At 47.0% G+C, this 20967-nt stretch overlaps 1 protein-coding gene across 6 annotated transcripts in view; it reads right to left on the bottom strand.

Annotated features, from left to right (window-relative positions):
* Positions 1–15782: 15782 nt before the first annotated feature.
* znf827 (zinc finger protein 827) overlaps positions 15783–20967 on the bottom strand; it is a 244379-nt gene continuing 239194 nt past the window's right edge. For 3 of the 6 annotated variants that reach the window (XM_072496124.1, XM_072496125.1, XM_072496122.1), the window contains one exon: positions 15783–17475. In XM_072496124.1, the coding sequence (XP_072352225.1) occupies positions 16644–17475 (832 nt within the window). In that variant the 3' untranslated portion in view covers positions 15783–16643. Of the gene's footprint in view, positions 17476–18948; positions 19034–19204; positions 19295–20598; positions 20721–20967 lie in introns of all 6 variants that reach the window. The other 3 variants (XM_072496126.1, XR_011940162.1, XM_072496127.1) reach the window with 3 other exon arrangements.

Consider the following 20967-nt stretch of genomic DNA (forward strand, 5'->3'; position numbering starts at 1 on the left):
TATGGAGTACTTGGCAATCGCAGTGTCAGACCATGCCCCACATTAGGTGGATCTACGGGTTTGTGTGGAGAGAGGACAACGCCCGCTGTGGAGGCTGGATGTGGGGTTGTTAGCAGACGAAGCGATCTGTGGGCGGGTGAACAAGTCTATCCAGAACTAACTGGAAACAAATGATACAGGGGAGGTCTCTGCAGCGACGGTTTGGGAAGCTTTGAAGGCAGTGGTCAGAGGGGAATTAATCTTGATACGGGCCCACAGAGAAAAGGCGGAACAGGCTGAGTGGGATAGGTTAGTGGAGGAGATATTCCAGGTGGACAGGAGATACTCGGAGGCCCCGTACGCGGGGTTACTGAGGGTGCGGCTGAGATTACAGGCGGAGTTGGGTTGTTGACTATAGGGAAAGCGGTGGAACAGTTGAGGAAGGCAAGGGGGGCGATTTATGAGTACGGGGAAAAGGCAAGCAGAATGTTGGTGCACCAGCTCAGGAAAAGGGAGGCGGCCAGGGAGATGGGGAGAGTAAAGAGTAGAGGTGGGAATACTGTCCTGGACCCATGGGGGTGAATGAGGCGTTTAAGGACTTTTACAGTAAATTATATGAGTCGGAACCCCCGGCGGGGGTGGAAGGGATGAGGCAGTTTTTGGATCAGTTGAGGTTCCCGAGGGTTGATGAGGATCTAGTGGATAGGCTGGGAGCCCCAATTGAGATTCAGGAAATAATCAAGGGGCTGGAGGGCATGCAGTCAGGCAAGGCCCCGGGGCCGGACAGGTACCCGGTGGAATTCTATAAGAAGTTTTCAGAGATATTGAGCCCACTGCTGGTGAGGACATTTAACGAAGCAAGAGAGAAGGGAGTCCTCCCCCAACCATGTCGCAGGACTCGATTTCATTGATCCTGAAACGGGAGAAGGATCAGGAGCAATGCTGGTCATACAGGCCGATTTCTCTACTGAATGTGGACGCCAAACTGCTGGCTAAGATACTGGCCACAAGGATAGAGGACTGTGTCCCAGGTGTGATAGGGGAAGACCAGACGGGATTTGTAAAGAGCAGGCTACTCAAGGCCAATGTTCGAAGGCTTTTAAATGTTATTATGATGCCCTCGGAAGGAAGGGAGGTGGAGGTGGTGGTAGCGATGGATGCGGAGAAGGCTTTTGATCGGGTGGAGTGGGACTACCTGTGGGAGGCGCTGGGAAGGTTTGGGTTTGGTGAGGGCTTTATTGACTGGGTGCGGTTTCTTTATCAGGCACCAGTAGCGAGTGTGCGTATGAACCGGCTGAGGTCGGGGTATTTTAAACTACACCGAGGGACGAGGCAAGGGTGCGGATGGAGGCGGCGTCATGTAAAGACTCAAGTTTGGGAGCACTGATAAGGCAATGTCCACGGTGCTAAAACCACGGGTGGTGCCGAGTCCGGAGGTGGCGATCTTTGGAGTGTCGGAAGAGCTGGGAGTTCAGGGGGCGAAAGGGGCCGACGTCTTGGCCTTTGCCTCTGGATTGCAGATTGGCCTCAGCTGAGGAAGTTTCATTTTCAACACTCAGGATTCTGCAGCTCAGTCTCATGAGCACTAATATTCTGTGCCAACAAACCAAGTTTATCAGCAATGACTTTAATGATGTTCGCAGTCATCAGCAGCAGTGTCTTCGAGAGTGCTGGATCCAGAGCCTGCTCGAAGATCAGGTCGTCATATTGATGAGTTAGGGCCACCTCAGTTGCATCTGACTGCTCCCTTTTATTGCCAATTTTCTTAGGCTTCCTCTGCATTTTATTCTCCAAATCTTCTCGGGACATGCTATGGAGTACTTACTCCTGGATTAGGTAAGTATAAATGATGGATTAAAAGACAAGTATCGTCAGAGCCCATGGAAACGCTGCTATTCCCGTTCCTGCATCATGTGATCCCCAAGAATATTTTTATTACAGGTTTTAAATTTTATTTTACCACAAGACGCAACAAATCCCCAAAATGATTAGAGTAATCATTCGGTACAGAATCATCATTATTCCACATATACATACTGAGAAGACAAACAAATACGCATATACATGGTTCAAATTATCAGTCAGTCATTGTAGTTGCCGACACCTTTCGTACCGATAATGAAATGCGTGGTAATCTGGCATGGCCTGGGTATTAGGCCCGATAAAATTGGATTGTAAATTAAGAATTGGACACTCTAAATCAAACTGCAGTCAACCTCGGGCAGGCTGATGGGAATTCAAAATTGGCCAAGTTTGAATACACAAACTCAGACAAGCCGCCAGGCCATGTCTGGATCTACCCATCAATCACCCATCAAGACATAACTGGCTCGAAACTTCCCGTTGCGGCTATGCCTGGGTAGGTCGCACGTTCGGCAGCTCCCACCGGGAATGGACTTTTGGGCTCTCTAGAGGGGCCCCAACGGCAATTGTTCGACGGCTTCCAGTGTGGGAAGGTGACAGCAAGGTCCCCCCGACATTATATGGATTGGACCAGGAGTGGAGCGGTGAAAAAAGTGATCTTGGAGCCGCAAAAAGTGAGAGGGAGAAAAAACAAGATGACGGCGGGTGGAGACCAAGCAGCATGGGCGCAGTGGTCGCAGGAGCAGCAGGGATTTCTTAGACGCTGCTTTGAGGAGCTGAAAACCGAAATGCTGGCACCAATGAAGGCGGCGATTGAGAAGCTAGTGGAGACCCAGAAGGCCCAAGGGGTGGGGATCCGGGAGGTGTGGCAAAAAGCCTCGGAGAACGAGGGCGAGATCTTGGGCCTGGCGGTGAAGGTGGAGGCGCACGAGGCGCTGCACAAGAGGGAGGCGGAAAGATTTGAGGACCTGGAGAATAGGTCGAGGAGGAAGAATCTTCAGATTCTGGGTCTCCCCGAAGGAGTGGAGGGGCCCAATGCTGGGGCATATGTGAGCACGATGCTCAATTCGCTGATGGGCGCGGGAGCCTTCCCAAGGCCTTTGGAGCTGGATGGGGCTCACCGGGTCCTACCAAGGAGACCCAAGGCCAACGAGCCGCCAAGGGCTGTAGTGGTGAGGTTCCACCGCTTTATGGACAGAGAGTGTGTCCTGAGATGGGCCAAGAAAGAGCGGAGCAGCAGGTGGGAGAACACGGAGATCCGAATCTACCAGGACTGGAGTGCGGAGGTGGATAAGAAGAGAGCTGATTTCAATCGGGCTAAGGCGGTGCTCCATCGAAAGGGGGTGAAGTTTGGTATGCTGCAGCCAGCGCGATTGTGGGTCACGTTCCAGGATCGGCACCACTATTTCGAAACTTCTGATGAGGCACGGAGCTTTATATGGGCTGAAAAATTGGACTCAAATTGAGGGTTTGTTGTGGGGGGATGTTTACTGTGTATATGGTGTTTATTACGTTTAGGGAATATTCCTCTGGTTTGCGTGCTGGATGGGGATGGGTGAAGGGATTTGATGGGGAGACTGTGGGAGAGTGTGGGCGTTGGTGTTGGAGGGGCAGACCCCCACGAAGGAAGAGGGGGAGTGGAGGTCCGGGGATGGGGAATTGGGGTAAGGCCGCAAAAGGAGCTGCGCCAGAGGGGCCGGGGCCAGCTCAGGAAAGCGCGGGCTTTTTCCCGCACTAGGGAAGGACGGGGGTGGGGGCCATGGGGGGGATGGGCGGTGCTGGAGAGGAGCGCACACTGACTGCCAGGGAGGGGGAGGGGGGATTCTCACACTGGTGGGGGTCGATGGAATGGCGGGAGTGGCCGGGGTCAGCAGGAGTCAGCTGGCTTATGGAGTGTTATGGGGGGAGCAAAAGGGCTAGATGTGGATCTAGCGGGGGGAGGGGGTGGGGGAAGAGGGGGGCATATAGGGTTGCTGCTGCATTGGCCAAAGGGGAGCTGGAAGTAGGAGAGGTGGTCGGGGCGGGGGTCCACCGTCTGGGGGACTGGAGGGTGCGGGAGGCGCGGGCACATTGCTGGCCTAGTAAAGGAGATGGCTAGTCGGCCGGGGGTGGTGGGGGGGGGGGTGAGCAGCAGCCCCCTGATCCGGCTGATAAAACTTGGAATGTGAGGGGCCTGAACGGGCCGGTCAAGAGGGCCCGAGTGTTCGTGCACTTAAAGGGACTGAAGGCAGATGTGGTTATGCTCCAGGAGACACATTTGAAGGTGGCAAATCAGGTTAGGCTGAGAAAGGGATGGGTAGGACAGGTATTCCATTCAGGGCTAGATGTGAAGAACACAGGGGTTGCAATACTGGTGGGGAAGTGGGTGTCGTTTGAGGCAGTGAATATTGTAGTGGATAATGGAGGTCGATATGTGATGGTGAGCAGTAGGTTGCAGGGGGTGCGGGTGGTACTGGTAAACGTATATGCCCCGAACTGGGATGATGCCGGATTTATGAAACGCATGCTGGGTCAGATTCCGGATCTGGAGGTAGGAAGCTTGATAATGGGGGGGGATTTCAACACGGTGCTTAACCCAGCACTGGATCGCTCTAGGTCCAGGACGGGTAAGAGGCCGGCTGCGGCCAAGGTGCTTAGGGGATTTATGGACGAGATGGGGGGAGTGGATCCATGGAGGTTTATCAGGCCCCAGGCCAGAGAATTTTCATTCTTTTCCCACGTCCATAGAGCCTACTCCCGGATAGATTTTTTTATTTTGAGTAGGGCGCTAATCCCGAAAGTGGAGGGAACGGAGTATTCGGCCATAACCATCTCAATCCACGTCCCGCACTGGGTGGAGCTGGAGTTAGGAGAGGAGTGGGACCGGCGCCCGCTGTGGCGTCTAGATGTGGGATTATTGGCGGATGAGGAGGTGCGGGCGGGTGCGGGGGTGCACTGAAAGATATTGGGAGGCCAATGACAACGGGGAGGTGCAGGTGGGGGTAGTCTGGGAGGCACTGAAGGCGGTGGTCAGGGGAGAGTTAATCTCCATCAGGGCCCACAGGGAGAAGAGAGAGAGCAGGGAGAGGGAGAGGTTGGTGGGGGAGATCTTAAGGGTGGACAGGAGATATGTAGAGGCCCCGAGGAGGGACTACTCAGGGAGCGGCGGAACCTCCAGACGGAGTTCTACCTGTTGACCACAGAGAAAGCAGAGGCACAGTGGAGGAAAGCGCAAGGGGCGACGTACGAGTATGGGGAGAAGGCGAGTCGGATGCTGGCACACCAGCTTCGAAAAAGGGAGGCAGCGAGGGAGATAGGTGGAGTTAAAGATAGTGGGGGGAATACGGTGCAGAGTGCAGTGAGAATAAATGAGGTATTTAGGGACTTCTATGGGGATCTGTACAGATCTGAGCCCCCAGCGGGGGAAGAGGGGATGCGACGATTTTTGGATCAGCTGAGGTTCCCGAGGGTGGAGGAGCAGGAGGTGGCTGGTTTAGGGGCGCCAATTGGGCTAGAGGAGCTGGTTAAAGGATTGGGGAGCATGCAGGCGGGGAAGGCCCCGGGGCCAGATGGGTTCCCGGTCGGGTTTTACAGGAAATACGTGGACCTGCTAGGCCCGTTGCTAGTGAGGACTTTCAATAAGGCAAGGGAGGGGGGGACCTTGCCCCCGACAACATCCGGGGCGCTGATCTCTGTGCTCCTGAAGCGGGACAAGGACCCACTGCAGTGTGGGTCGTATAGACCGATCTCGCTCCTCAATGTGGATGCTAAGTTGCTGGCAAAAGTGCTGGCTACGAGAATTGAAGACTGTGTCCCGGGGGTGATTCATGAGGACCAGACGGGATTTGTAAAGGGCAGGCAGCTAAACACTAATGTGCGGAGGCTCCTCAATGTGATTATGATGCCCTCGGTGGAGGGAGAAGCGGAGGTAGTGGCAGCTATGGACGCGGAGAAGGCCTTCGACCAGGTGGAGTGGGAGTATCTTTGGGAAGTTTTTTTAACAAACCAAATCAGTTGGGTCAGGTTGTTATATAGAGCCCCGGCGGCGAGTGTGGCTACGAATTGGCGGAGGTCGGAGTACTTTCGGCTGTATCGAGGGACGAGGCACGGGTGCCCCCTGTCCCCCTTGCTGTTTGCATTGGCAATTGAGCCTCTGGCCATGGCACTCAGGGAGTGCAGGAAATGGAGGGGACTGGTACGAGGGGAGAGGAACATTGGGTGTCGCTGTATGCGGATGACCTGTTGCTGTATGTGGCAGATCCAGTGGAGGGGATGGCGGAGGTCATGCGGATCCTAAGGGAGTTTGGGGACTTCTCGGGGTATAAGCTCAATGTAGGGAAAAGTGAGCTCTTTGTGGTGCATCCAGGGGACCAGGGAAAGGGATTAGACGACCTGCCGTTGAAGAGGGCGGAAAGGAGCTTTCGGTACTTAGGGATCCAGATGGCTGGGAGTTGGGAGGCCCTGCACAAACTCAATTTGACGCAGTTGGTGGAGCAGATGGAGGAGGATTTCAAAAGATGGGATGTGCTGCCACTCTCGCTAGCGGGCAGGGTGCAGGCGGTTAAAATGATGGTCCTCCCGAGGTTTCTCTGTGTGTTCCAGTGCCTTCCCATTATGATTCCAAAGGCCTTTTTCAAACGGGTAGGTAGGAGTATCATGGGTTTCGTGTGGGCAAATAAGACCCCGTGGGTAAAGAGGGTGTTTCTGGAGCGTAGTAGGGACAGGGAGGGCTGGCTCTGCTGAATTTGTGCGACTATTATTGGGCTGCCAATGTGGCGATGATCCGTAAGTGGGTAATGGAGGGAGAGGGGGCGGCGTGGAAGATGTTGGAGATGGCGTCCTGTGTGGGCACGAGCCTGAGGGCGCTGGCGACAGCACCGCTGCCGCTCTCGCCGACAAGGTACACCACGAGTCCGGTGGTGGCGGCGACGTTGAAGATCTGGGGGCAGTGGAGACAACACAGGGGCGAAGTGGGAGCCTCGGTTTGGTCCCTGATTCGGAGAACCATCGGTTCATCCCAGGAAGGATGGATGGGGGATTTCGGAGCTGGCACCGGGCAGGGATTAGAAGAATGGGGGACCTGTTTATAGATGGGATGTTTGCGAGCCTGAGGGAGCTGGAGGAGAAGTTTGGGTTACCCCCGGGAAATGCTTTCAGGTATATGCAAGTGAGGGCGTTTGTGAGGCGGCAGGTGAGGGAATTCCGGCACAGGGGACTCAGGACAGGGTGATTTCGGGTGTATGGGTTGGAGAAGGCAGGGTTTCGGCGATTTACCAGGAGCTGAAAGAAGAGAAGGCCTCGGTAGAGGAGTTAAAGGGCAAATGGGAGGTGGAGCTTGGGGAGGAGATATATGAGGGTCTGTGGGCTGATGCCTTGAGTAGGGTTAATTCTTCCTCCTCTTGCGCCAGGCTCAGCCTAATACAATTCAAGGTTATACACAGAGCGCATGACAGGGACGAGGTTGAGTAGGTTCTTTGGGGTAGAGGATAGATGTGGGAGGTGCTCAGGAAGCCCGGCGAATCACGTCCACATGTTCTGGTCGTGCCCGGCACTGGATGGGTTTCGCGAGGACTATGTCCAAGGTGGTGAAAGTCCAGGTCAAGCCGAGTTGGGGGTTGGCACTATTTGGGGTAACGGCCGAGCCAGGAGTGCAGGAGTCGAAAGAGGCCGGTATCCTGGCCTTTGCGTCCCTGGTAGCCCGGTGGAGGATCATGCTATTATGGAAAGACGCGAAGCCCCCCAGTGTGGAAGCCTGGATAAATGACATGGCAGGGTTCATTAAGCTGGAGAGGATAAAGTTTGCCTTACGAGGGTCTGTGCAGGGGTTCTTCAGGCGGTGGCAACCGTTCCTCGACTATCTCGCGGAGCGTTAGAAGGACGTCAGCAGCAGCAGCAACCCAAGCGTGGGGTGTGGGGGGGGGGAGGGAGTGGTCTCTTTTGGGGGGGGGGGGAATTCGGGTGTGGGGGGAGGATTATCTTTGGGGGGGGGGCTTCCCTACGGGTACCTTTGAATGTCATATGGGGGAGTTACCGTATAGGGGAAACCCAACCTAAAAGCTTTGTATAATTTTTGACTGTTGTTTGTTTTTCTTTTTGTTATTTGGGGGGGGGGGGGGGGGGGGGGGGTTGTTCAACATTTTGTTGATAAATTTGAATAAACATATTTTAAAAAAACACAACTGGCTCTATTCATATCGTTGAGTAAATTAATCACCCATCAAGAGATAATCAATCTATTCATGGATGGATTTTATTTTGAGTAAATAATGTTACTCAATGCACCAGGTAATGGACCCCCGATGTCCTGCTGGGTTGTCATTAGTGACTCCATTGGATGGTGCCACTTGCACCGTGACCTCATTGGCTGGGGGCCAGAGAATATTCTGGAAACGCACGGATAGTGGTCTAAGAATCAAACACCCAGACCTACCAGCAGCGAAGACTCCATGCAGCAGAGACGGAAGGGGAGGTGACCTTGACCATTCGGAAGACTGACCAGAGAAGGAAAGACAGCAAGACCCACCTGTGCGACGACAGCCCTGAATAACATGAGACTCAAGGAATCAGACCCACGACACGGGTGGGTTCATCGGCAGGGTTCGTATAACGAATCTTGGGATCATTTGGTGAATGCTATTGAATAAACTTGATTTTTAAAAAATAAATTTAAGAGTACCCAATTCATTTTTCCCAATTGAGGGGCAATTTAGCATGGCCAATCAACCTAACTGGTTGTGGGGCTAAACCCACGCAAACACGGAGAGAATGTGCATATTCCACACGGACAGTGACCCAGAACCAGTATCGAACCTGGGACCTCGGCACCGTGATGCAGCGGTGCTAACCACTGCGCCACCATGCTGCCCGAATAAACTTGATTGTATAAAGCCAATAAAGATATCTTGGTAAAACTTTTGATTAATAAACTGGTCGAAGTATCTGAGATTTTACAGATACAACAAAGGATACCAGAAAGAGTGGGGTATCTCAGGATAACAGGATAAAGCCATGAGCACTGAGCACATGGCACGATGGTGCACGCTCTCCTCCACAGGACAGCAAAAACAGAGCTGCATAATATACGGGATCCCTTATGGGATAAAATACAGCCAATTGGGACCTAACGCAGCATCCCAAGTCCTCCAAGCAAATTAAAGGACAGTCCAGCAAATGAAGAACAGGATACTTGACCTCCTCTTGGGAAATAAGGAAGGGCAGGTAACAGAAGTGTTGGTGAGGGATCACTTTGGAACCAGTTACCATGATTTCAATTTTAAGATAGCTATGGAGAATGATAGGTCTGGCACAAAAGTTATGTTCTAAATTGGGGCTAAGCCGATTTTGATGGTATTAGGCAGGAACCATCTAAAGTTGATTGGGGGAAGTCTGTTGGCAGGCAAAGGGCTGGCTGCTAAGTGGGAGGCTTTAAAAAGCATGTTAACCAGGGCTCAGGTTAAGCACATTCCTTTTAGAGTGAATGGCTAGGCTGGTAGAAGTTGGGAACCCTGGATGACTCGGGATATTGAGACCCTGGTCAAAAAGGAGGCGGCATATGACATGCATAGGCAGCTGGGATCAAGTGGATCCCTTGAAGAGTACAGAGGTTGTCAGAGTAGAGTTAAGAGAGAAATCAAGAGAGCAAAAAGGGGACGAGATTGTTATGGCAGATAAGGCAAAGGAGAATCCAAAGAGCTTTGACAAATACATAAAGGGCAAAATGTAACTAGGGAGAGAGTAGGGCCTCTTAAGGATCTACAGGGTTATCTATGTGCGGATCCATAAGAGATGGGCGAGATCCTAAATGAATATTTCTCATCGGTATTTACCCTTGTTAAAAAAAAAATATATTTTATTTTTATAATTCTAGATTACCCAATTATTTTTTCCAATTGAGGGACAATTTAGTGTGGCCAATCCACCTACTCTGCACATTTTTGGGTTGTGGGGGCGGAACCCACGCAGACACGGGGAGAATGTGAAAACTCCACACGGACAGTAACCCAGAGCCGGGATCGAACTTGGGACCTCAGCGCCGTGAGGCAGCTGTGCTAACCACTAGGCCACCGTGCTGCCCACATCTCTTTACTCTTGAGAAAGGCATGGATGTTAGGGAACTTGGGGAAATAAATAGCGATGTATTGAGGAGTGTACATATTAAAGAGATGCTAGACGTCTTAAAGTGCATCAAGGTAGATAAATCCCCATGACCTGATGAAATGTATCCCAGGACATTGTGAGGCAGCTAGGGAGGAAATTGTAGATCCCCCCAACAGAGATATTTGAATTGTCAACAGCCACAGGGGAGGTGCCTGAAAACTGGAGGGTAGCAAATGTTGTGCCTTTGTTTCAGAAGAGCCACATGGAAAAGCCTGGGAACTACAGACCGGTGAGCCTCACGTCTGAGGTGGGTAAGTTGTTAGAAGGTATTCTGAGAGACAGGATCTACAGGCATTTAGAGAGGCAAAGGACTGATTAGGGACAGTCATAATGGCTTTGAGTGGAAAATCATGTCTCACAAATTTGATTTGAGTTTTTTGAAGGGGTAACCAAGGAGGTAGATGAAGGCAGTGCAGTCGACGTTGTCTACATGTTAAAGGCAAGGCCTTCAACAAGGTACCGCATAGTAGGTTGTTGCATAAGGTTAAATGGTGGGGTGTTGGGGAGAGTTATGGAACAAAGGGATCTCGGAGTACAGGTTCATAGCTCCTTGAAAGTGGAGTCACAGGTGAACAGGGTGGTGAAGAAGGCATGTGGCATGCTTGGTTTAATTGGTCAGAACATTGAATACAAGAGTCTTGTTGAAGTTGTACAAGACATTAGTCAGGCCACACTTGGAATACCAGTTGGCATGTACAGTTCTGGTCACCCTATTATAGAAAGGATATTATTAAACTAGAAAGAGTGCAGAAAAGATTTACTAGGATGCTACTGGAACTTGATGGTTTGAGTTATAAGGAGAGGCTGGATAGACTTTAAAACTAGGTGGCATAGGTTTAAAGTAAGAGGAGAAAGCTAAAAAAGGATCCAGAGGGGCAAATTTCACACAGAGGGTGGTTAGTGTCTGGAACAAGCTGCCAGAGGCAGTAGTAGAGGCGGGTATAATTTTGTCTTTTAAAAAGAATTTAGAGTTGGATGGGTATAGAGGGATATGGGAAAATGCGGGCAATTGGGACTAGCTTAATAGTAAAAACTGGGCGGCATGGACAAGTTGGGTCGAAGGGCCGGTTTGTATGACTCTAGGATACTGCCATCGGCAGAAAGAGTAGCTTGGCAGTGTACTTTCTTGTCTACAGGAGTTAGTAAGCCAAGGGTTCTCACATCCTGCCAAGATTCTCAACATAACAGACCTCACCTCTCTCCAGCCAAATCAGAGGCACCATTCAAGCATGCCATCACTGGACATCATTAAACAATTTCCTACCAAGGTACCCTCACCGACAAGGGGAAGAACCACCATCATGACACCCATCAACAGGATATCTCAGGGATATATGCAATTCTCCTTCTCCCGACAAAATATGGGAAAACCTCCAGTATTAAATATAACAAATCAGAGCTTGTATCAGAAACTCACATACCTGAATAGAGAAAGGAAATCTCACAGAAAGAGGAACATCAGGATTAGCCAATAGACGTCAGACACAAAAAGGATACCAGGAACAGAACACAACCTCATAAAAAAAAAGGATAATGCCCTCCCAGGGGAGTCCAAGTGTCAAGAAGGACGTCAGTCTGGAAGTCCCTATATGCAGTGCAATGGAAGTCCCTATATATGACGACTTGGAGGAGGGTGACCTACTCCTCCGTCCAGCCGAACCTCCAACAAAGAAAGACTCTAAAAATGCTGAGCTGAAGCACTCAGACTCCGCAACCAACAGCATGCTACATCCCCAGGGGAACTGTGATTGCGTGCCCCTTTAAGGGGCGAGTTCTGAGCGTCATGTGACCTGTTTAGCCAATCAGGTCAGTGCATAAATCCTGGGGCTAAGTGCAGGTTTTCTGTGCCAGTTTGGACTCTGAACCATAGAGTATGGTAGCCTTTATCTCACTCTCTGTAAATAGTTAGTCTGAGAATGTCAAATGCCCCATTTTTCGGAAACCTGAACTGTTGACCCTAACACAGAGCAGTGGGTGCTATATGTTGAAAGCCTGTTCTATTTTCTGAGGGCAATGAAATGGGGGGGGGGGGGGGGGGAGGGGAAAGAGAAGCGAGTAATCCCATTAACAGGGGTTCCGGCATATACCCTAATTAGGAGTCTGACCTCTCCAGATGCCCCCGATTCCAACACTTTTGAGGAGCTTGTGGAATTAGTCAAGGGACATTATCACCTGAAGCCCTTGGTGATAATGCAACGAAACAAATTAAATTTGGCAACTAGAGCCCCAGAGGAGAGGATAGCGAAGTTCATGGCGTGCCTAAGAGAAACGACTGAACAGTGAGTGTTTGAATTTGCACTCAACGACATGTTGAGAGATAGACTAGTCTGTGGTGTTAACGACATGGACATACAAAGGAAATTGTTAGCAGAGGCAGAGATTATCTTAAAGGGGCACATTACTACAGGAACCAAATCACAAGGAGATAGCCCAGAAGCTCCCAAAAGGAGACATTTTGGGGGAGGGTGACCCACTCCCCTGCCCGTCCTGGAAAACACAGTTACTCCTGTCCTGACCTACTCAACTGAGCCAAACTAGGCCTATACATTTAACAAAGCAAACCACAATATTAATGGTATATTGAATCTTTTTTAAAAATAAATTTTAGAGTACCCAATTCATTTTTTCCAATTAAGGGGCAATTTAGCATGGCCAATTGACCTACCCTGCACATCTTTGGTTGTGGGGGCAAAACCCACGCAATCACAGGGGGCGCGATTCTCCGATCTGGAGACTAAGTGCCGACGGCGGAGTGAAAACCGGAGTCGGAGGCCGTTCCCAGACCCCGATTCACACTCCCCCGGGGGGCTAGGAGCGGTGCTGTGTCATTTACGCGCGCCAGGCCGTGGCACCGCGTAAAAGTGGCGCCGTGAAAATGACTGGCCGGCGCGCGTAAATGACGGCAACCGCGCATGCGCGGGATAACCCGCGCATGACCGGTTGACATCCTCCCCGCAAGATGATGGTGGATCGATCTTGCGGGGCAGCGGAGGTCCTCCTTCAGAGAGGCCGGCGCGCCGATCGGTGGGCACCGATCGCGGGCCAGACCCCTTTTGAGCACCCCCCCCCCCCAGTGCAGGAACCCCCCTCAACCCCCCCCCAGCGTTCCCGCGGTGTTCACGACGGCAGCGACCAGGTGTGGATGGCGCCGGCGTGAAGCCGTCGTTTTGGGCAGGCCGCTCGACCCATCCGGGCCAGAGAATATCGGGAGAGCAGAGAATCACCATTTTGGGGGTCCCGGGCGATTCTTTGGCCTGCGCCGCGCAGACCTCGACGGGGCCGTTCTTGCCGCTGGGGTGAATCGCGGGAGGGCGTCGGACCGGCGTTGCAGGTAAAAATGGCACCCCAGGCGATTCTCTGAAATGGCGCGGGAGCAGAGAATCGCGCCCAGGGAGAATGTGCAAACTCCACATGGACAGTGATCCAGAGCCGGGATCGAATCTGGGACCTCGGCGACGTGAGGCAGCAATGCTAGCCACTGCGTCACCGTGTTGCCCTGGTGTATTGAATCTTGGTTAGATCACATGAAGTGCTGCGTGCAGTTCCAGTCACATTATTAAAAAAAGGATATAGAGATACTGAAAAGGGTGCAAAAAAGATTTACAGGGATATTCACAGCTTATCAGGTATGAATGAACAGGCCGGATCTCTTTTCTCTTGAAAAGGTTTATGAAAGGTTTTGATAGAATCTGAACCCCACACCATTAATATTGGAGTCACCAAAAAAATCAAATAGGGAATTCCGAAAAAAAAAAAACTTTATTGGGTGGGTGGTAAGAATGTGGAACTTGCTACCACTAGGTGAATAAAATAGATACAATTAAGGGGAAGCTAGATAAGCAAATGAGGACGAAGGAAATAGAAAGTGCTATATATTTTATGTGTGTCACCCCTTTGTCATTTCTGAAGAGGTTCAGCCTGTTCACCCTTTCCTGACAAGTATATCCCCCTCATGTTTTGGTATAAAGCTTAAATTGTTTTTGCACCCTCCCCAGTGCCTGTATATCCTTTTTATAGCCGAGACCAGAATTGTGCTGCATCGTCAACTTATGCCTCAAAGCACTTCATAGGAGTATTATAAAACAAAGTCTGACCCATCACCACAAGAATTAATTCCAAATGCTTGGCCAAATAAATAGGTTTTAGGGAATGTCTTAAAGGAAAGAAGTGCGGCAGAGAGGCAGGGAGATGTAGAGTGGGGATTTCAGAACTTACGGTTTAGACAACTGAAGCTGTGGCCACCAATGGTCAATCAATTAAAATTGGTAAAATATATGAGGCCAAAATTAGAGGAGCATAGATATCTGAGGTTCAGATATCTCCAAGATATAAGAGCAATGTCACTGAGGGATTTGAAAACAACGGGAATTTAAAAATCAAGATGTTGTTTGAATAGGAGCCAACTTAAGACAGTTAACACAGCAAACAAATGGGACACCAAGGTTGTGAACAGACTGGCTTAATCTCAGACTTTTGCCAGGAAAGGGGACGGATTCAGTGGCTGGGTAATGGAGTTTGGAGCATATAACATCCGATATGTAAATTGTATCATTTTCCATTTATGTGAGGACACCATTTTAGTTATACTACCATCATCAAAAACGGCAGCAGATATAGAGAATTACTACCCTAGTTTGGTTTATTGCAGAATAGAAGAAGCTATTGCGGGAAAACCTCTACAGGTCTACTACATAGGTTGCAGCCATCAAAGGAGATCACAAATATTCACAAATCTGGAGTCTGTCAGGAAAAGCACAGAGTGTTGATCTGATAGTCTGCAATATTACAGAAGGATGCCTGGCAACTTTGCATAGGAGTGTGGGGAAGCCACTGCTCACAGGAGTCAGCAGTGCAAATACTTTGATCTGCCTAGTTTATTTGTGTGAGCTTGGAACAGGTCATTTGAGGATGTGAAAATATCCCAACTGTCCGCTGCTGACTGCTTCATTGGAGTCTCTGAACTGTGAGAAAGGATCCAAGGATAGTCTGAACTGGTTTTATATACAAATAAGTCACAAGTTAATCCACCCATAATTCAGATCTACAGAATAGGTATTTATTTCAAAGGAATATTTGAAATAGCCACTGGATTATTTAACTTTTGATGCACAATTACATTTTGGTGCAATAGTCAATGCAATCATCTGAATTATAGTTTATAAATGGGGGTGGGAGCAACCAAATGTGAAAAAACAGATCAAAGTGCAAGAGTTACAAAATAAGTTTTAAGTTAAGAAAGCTGACCTGGCTGCTTTATGTGGTACAACTGATTGAAGTAGAAGGTAGTTTAAAAATTGTTCTTGCCTTCTAACAGCATGTATTGCATAAAGCATTTCTACTCAGAATGTAACAGCATTTTTACATTAGATAGTGTTTCCCTGGGATGAACCAATGTTTCTGATTCCCACTACTTTCAATATAGCACAATCATTACACAATGCAGGACTCTGAATTATGTAGCAAAACTATTAGACAGCAGAACTGTTTGTAAATGACAAAAGTCAAGAATGGAAGCTTAAAATAAATACATGATAAATTGATGTTTGTTAAAAGTTGTTTTTTGTAAAAATCTTGGGACACTATTTTGGTGCAAGAATAAGATCTTATGTATATGTTGAATTTGGAAAGCAATCAGTCTCACCATTATAGGATCACGTTTGCTGTGAAATGAACCGGACTCAGTTAGTGCACCAGCTCAATTCATCAAGTACATGAACATAAGGAATGGAGTAAAAACTTATGTTGAAAATATAAGCATACAAGTGCCATCTTGGGAGGAATAACACTATGAATAGATAAAGAACTAGGAAACCAAAATAATGTAGATTTATTTTGAATATACTGCAGGTTACACTAGGCATCGGTAATGCAACTGAACATGAAAGAGAGCAAAAATTCTAAGTGCCAATTACTGTCACAAACTGCCTTTTAACAGCTTTTCTTTTAAATGCAGCAAAGCATAATCAAAGCAAAATATATAAATATATATGATAATATATATAAACAGAATAATATATATAAATATATATATTATTATATATATTAGTGCACACGCGCACGCACAGCATCAACAAGAAGCTCAAAATACTGAAAACAATGCTGCATTTTCAAAAAAATAAACACTGGAACACAATTGTGTGGCTGAAGATGAACTCCAAATATAGTGCAGAGGTTATTTATACTGCATTGAATGCAAAAACATCAATGTGCCAGCCTAAAGCTTGGAGATGATAAATGCTGAAAACAAAAGTCAGCAATGTCATGCATCTTTCAAAGTGCTAATGGTTGGTGCTGAAATAAATGTGACTGATCACTATTGCGTTGATCAGATTTAGTCAACATACTGCTGCTTTGAAATCAGTAACACTAGGTAGAAAATGATACTACTTTAAGTAACACAAAAATGTGCAAGACTAAGCATTGTGCAAAATTCTGCCTCATCACATATTTTTTTTTTAGCCTGGGCATTTGTCAGCCCAGAGTTCAACTACCTCTTTCCAATATTGGGTTTCCATACAATTATGGACATTTAAGTACTTTATATATAATTCAAGCAGCACTTATATGAATACAAGAAGCATTTACAGCCACTTCTACACATTCTACTCTTCTACAATAATAAACATTTCTAAAAAAAATTCTCATATTGCAGCAAAAAACACTATTCAATCCTTTGTTGAAGCATAAACTGTGTTTGCCTGTTCAGTTAGGCCAAGATAGCCCAAGAATGAGTGTTTGGGGGAAACAGTATCTGGGGGTGCACTTTGCTGCTGAGACGAATGGAATGTAGGTTCACATTTATTTTGTGGAAAAAGTGTAGTCAGTGGAATAAGGTGTGTGAGGTCACAGTTCCTGTATTTACCTAGGTGTGCAGAAATACCATTCAAGCCAAATAAACCAAGTGCTGATCCGGGTGAAATCCCATTGTTGCCAGTCACTGACAGTGCAACAGTCTGCAAAGCCTGCGATGCTGACATAACGGAAAATGGTGAAAGGAGGTTTCTGGGATTTCTGCTGTTTAAGACAGAGCTACTTTCTTTCAAAGTTACAGGCTGCATTCTCCCGTTCTTTTCCTCTTCCGGATATTCACCATTCTGATGTTTCTTCACATGGCGGCTGAAAACAAATGGATGGGTGGTTGTGAAAAAGCATTCGTCACAGCACAGAGTCTGTCGAGGAGAGTGCTTCAGCTTTTTGTGTAGATTTAGATTGTCTTTGCGCTTGCAGCTGTAACTGCACTGGTCACAATGAAAAGGGCGCTCCCCTGTGTGAACACGAACATGCTCTATCAGTTTATTGGCCGTCTTGGAGAGATAGCCACACTGATCGCACTTGTAGTGGTTGCCAAGGCGATGTTCACGAATGTGCATCTCTAACTCTAGTTGATTCACTTTCACCACTTGACAGATTCGACACTTGAATTCCATTTTGTAGTGTGTCCTTAAATGGCATTCCATGGCTGAAGGACGGTTTGTGGCATAAATGCAGAATGGGCACCTATGGTATAATTAAAAACAAAGGTGAAATTCAAAAACCGAGATTTTATATTGGTAACCATTGTATCCAGTAGATATGATACTGCAATTGGATTGTGAAACAATGCATCAAGCATCGCAAAAGTATGAGACAATACAGCAAATGAAACACTACTGAATTAGTTTCAACATCAAATCAGGAGCAAAATTTGAAAGTATGTTTTGATCTAAGAGGTAAAAAAAAAATCATCCTCTAATAAAGCATGATTTCAGTCGTAAAGGCAGAGTCTTATTAGCAGAGGTTGATAACATCCATTCCTCTAGCTGACTGAAAGAGTCAGGCCTTGTGTGACTGTCTATATGGAGTTTGCAAGCTCTCGGTGTCTGCGTGGGTTCTTCCGGGAGCTCCGGTTTCCTCCCACAGTCCAAAGATCGTGCAGTTTAGGTGGACTGGCATGCTAAAATTACACACTTAATGTCCAAGGATATGCAGGTTAGGTGGGGTTACGGAGATAGGGTGGGGGTTTGGTCAGAGGTAGGATGCTCTTTCAGAGGGTTGGTGCAGACTCAATGGGCCAAATGGCCTCCTTCAGCACTGTAGGGATTCTATGAAACATGCAGTGGTAGCCACCAACTTACTAGGAATTAGTATGCTTATGTTCCTATAGGTTGGTGCTACTTCAAGTCCGTACACCTCAAATCGAAAACAGTGATGAGAACAGGTCCGGAATTTAGGAAGTTTTAAAATTCTCCTTAATCCCTTAGTATTTTTACTAATTAGCCACAGAGTCATCAGACACAGGTAATCATCGAATCCAAAGTGTTCATGGCGTCTCTCTGTAGAGCGCTTTGCAAACTGCTCTCTCAATATGTTCTGCCACTTTCAAAGATCTGTGCATATGAATCCCCAAGGTCCCCCTGCTCAGCGTTCTTTAGAACTATGGACATTAAATCTATATTGCCTCACCACCTTCTGCTAAAATGCATCACCTCACACATCTCTGTACTAAACTCCATCTACCACTTGTCTGTCCACTCTGACAAACTGTATGCCCTGTTGCAGTCGATTGGTATCATCACCATGTTTGTCACACCTCCAAGTTTCATATCATCAGCACATTTTTTTTTACTCCTTATGCGAATGTCTAAGTTAATTGTTTTTATTAAAAAATATTACCGTTTCTTATCTTCTTATGAGGGGATGCCCTTATTATTCTCTCAATTTGCAATGCATGGATATCAAAAAATGTCCGTATTTAAAAATCCCTCCAAGTTCTTGCTCCACCCTCTGTAACCTCTTTTCGCCCAGCGTCTCAACTTGTACCTTCACTCTTCCGATTTGGGATGACTTGTTTCCTCCACTCCATCATGCTAACAAATTGCTCAGGCATCATGGCCCAATGTGCTGTAATTCTTTTCCTAAAACTCATTATTTGGGTTGCCATATTTCTCTTCACCATCAAAAACTTCTCAAAAACTAATCATATGTTCATACCTTTGGTTACCTCCTCTAACTCCTGCCTGGTGTGATATTAGTCCCTCAACGAAGTGCCATAGGAAATTCTGCTATGTAAGAAGCCCTATTCAAGCATAAATTGTTTATAATTCAGCACTGTAATGATCAATAATTAATTTGGTATAATCACAAACTGGGATTCTATGTGATTTCTACGTTTCATATAGAAATTTATGTAAGTAAAGGATATACAACGAGGCTTAGTGGTTTACTAAAAAAAGTCTTTACAACTCACCAATGCCACAGTAAACCATCAAGTCAAAGTTGTGCATCCGATTTATACCACATCACTTTACAGAAATTGCAACTTCATGGTTCAAAGTATCTGTTCAAATAAATATTTAGAGAAATGAATAAGGAGAACAAGGATTTATTAATTTTGGAGGTGAGTAGAGGGGAAGACAGTTGCATAAAACTAGCCTCGTCAAGGATATTCCAGCATAAAAGATAGCTGGTGCAGACAGGTATTGAAAATGTGCTGCAAAGCTCAAGATGCAGACAGCACATGGACTGGCAGGAGAGCAAGTGATGAAAATTGTAAGGAGGCAGCAGATTGTGCATTACGAGCTGGACAAAAGACAGATAGGTGTGTCAGGTAATGCAACTAGAGTTGGGAAGTGGCGAAATGTGGGCCCTTTCGGCAAGGAGAGAGATTTAAGATTAGAAAAGTAGAAAGTTCAATTTTGCGTATAAGACACTAGTAGTTAGGCCTCATTTGAAGTACTGCATCCAGTTCTGGGTGCCATACTTGAGGAAAGTTGTGAAGGAATTGGAGAGAGTAGAGGGGAGATTCACAATAATGATTGTAGAGATAAGGAACTGCAGCTATGAAGACAGATTGGAGAGATTGGGACTATTTTCCTGGGAGAAAAGAAGGCCGAAAGGAAACTTGATAGAGGTATTCAAAATCCCGATGGGTATGGACAGGGTAAATAGTGAGAAATTGTTCTCACTCAAGAGAGAATCAAGAACTAGAGGGCACACATTCAAAATAATTGACAGAAGGAATAAAAGTGATGAAGAATTGGTTTTTCACCCGAGGATGACTGGAGTTTAGAACCAACTTTCTGTGGGGGAGGTGAAGGCAGAGAATTGAATTGGTATCCGAAAAAAAGGAATGTGCAAAGTTATGGGGATAAGGCAAGGGAGTGAGACTCGGTAGAATGTTCTTTCAGAGATCCTGTACAGATTTGATGGGCTGAATGACCCCTTTCTGCATTGTAAAACAATTCTGTTATTCTCTTATGAAATTTAAAAAATGAGAAACTTGATGAAGTTGTTCTTCAGAAGTTGCCAATGTTACCTCAATGTTCAGGAGAAAAAAACTGATGGTTCATAATGGTAAGCTAAAAGTGTAGAGGGCAAGATATGTATGCGTTGACACTGGTATTAAGAATAGAAAAACATTTCAATCCCCAGTATTATCCCTCATCTTAATGAGCACAAGTAATTCATTTATCAGCTCATGGCAGGAATAACTATTCAATTGAAGTAGACAGAAGAGGGGCAAATTCAATTGAACAGACTGCAGAAACAAACACACTGCTTAAGCAGAACTTGCCATCAAACGTTGAACAAATCTGCCCCATTTGTTTCCAAAATACTCAATTTACAGCAATACTTTCATACATTTCCTTTCTTTAAAAAAAGATTCTTTCTCCTTTATTCCTTTTTCCCTGAAGGTGTTGACTCCATAATGCTTCAAATGGCTATTAATTATATAAAAGCAAAATACTGAGAATGTTGGAAATCTGAAATAAAAACAGAAAATGCTGTAAATACTCTTCAGGTTATGCAGCATCTGAGGAAAAAGAAACAAATCTGATGAAATGTTAACTGTTTCTTTCTCCACAGATGCTGCCTGACCTGGCCATTAATCATATGTGAACATTCACAGTGAATTTTGGTGACCGTTAGGCACATCACAGTAGTCTGATCCTGCTCTTAAAGTAATCTACATATATCTATATTTAGCAGGGACACTGGATAAAGACCGGG

The sequence above is a fragment of the Scyliorhinus torazame genome, chromosome 3, assembly GCF_047496885.1.
Source record: "Scyliorhinus torazame isolate Kashiwa2021f chromosome 3, sScyTor2.1, whole genome shotgun sequence".
Classification (NCBI taxonomy): Eukaryota; Metazoa; Chordata; class Chondrichthyes; order Carcharhiniformes; family Scyliorhinidae; genus Scyliorhinus; species Scyliorhinus torazame.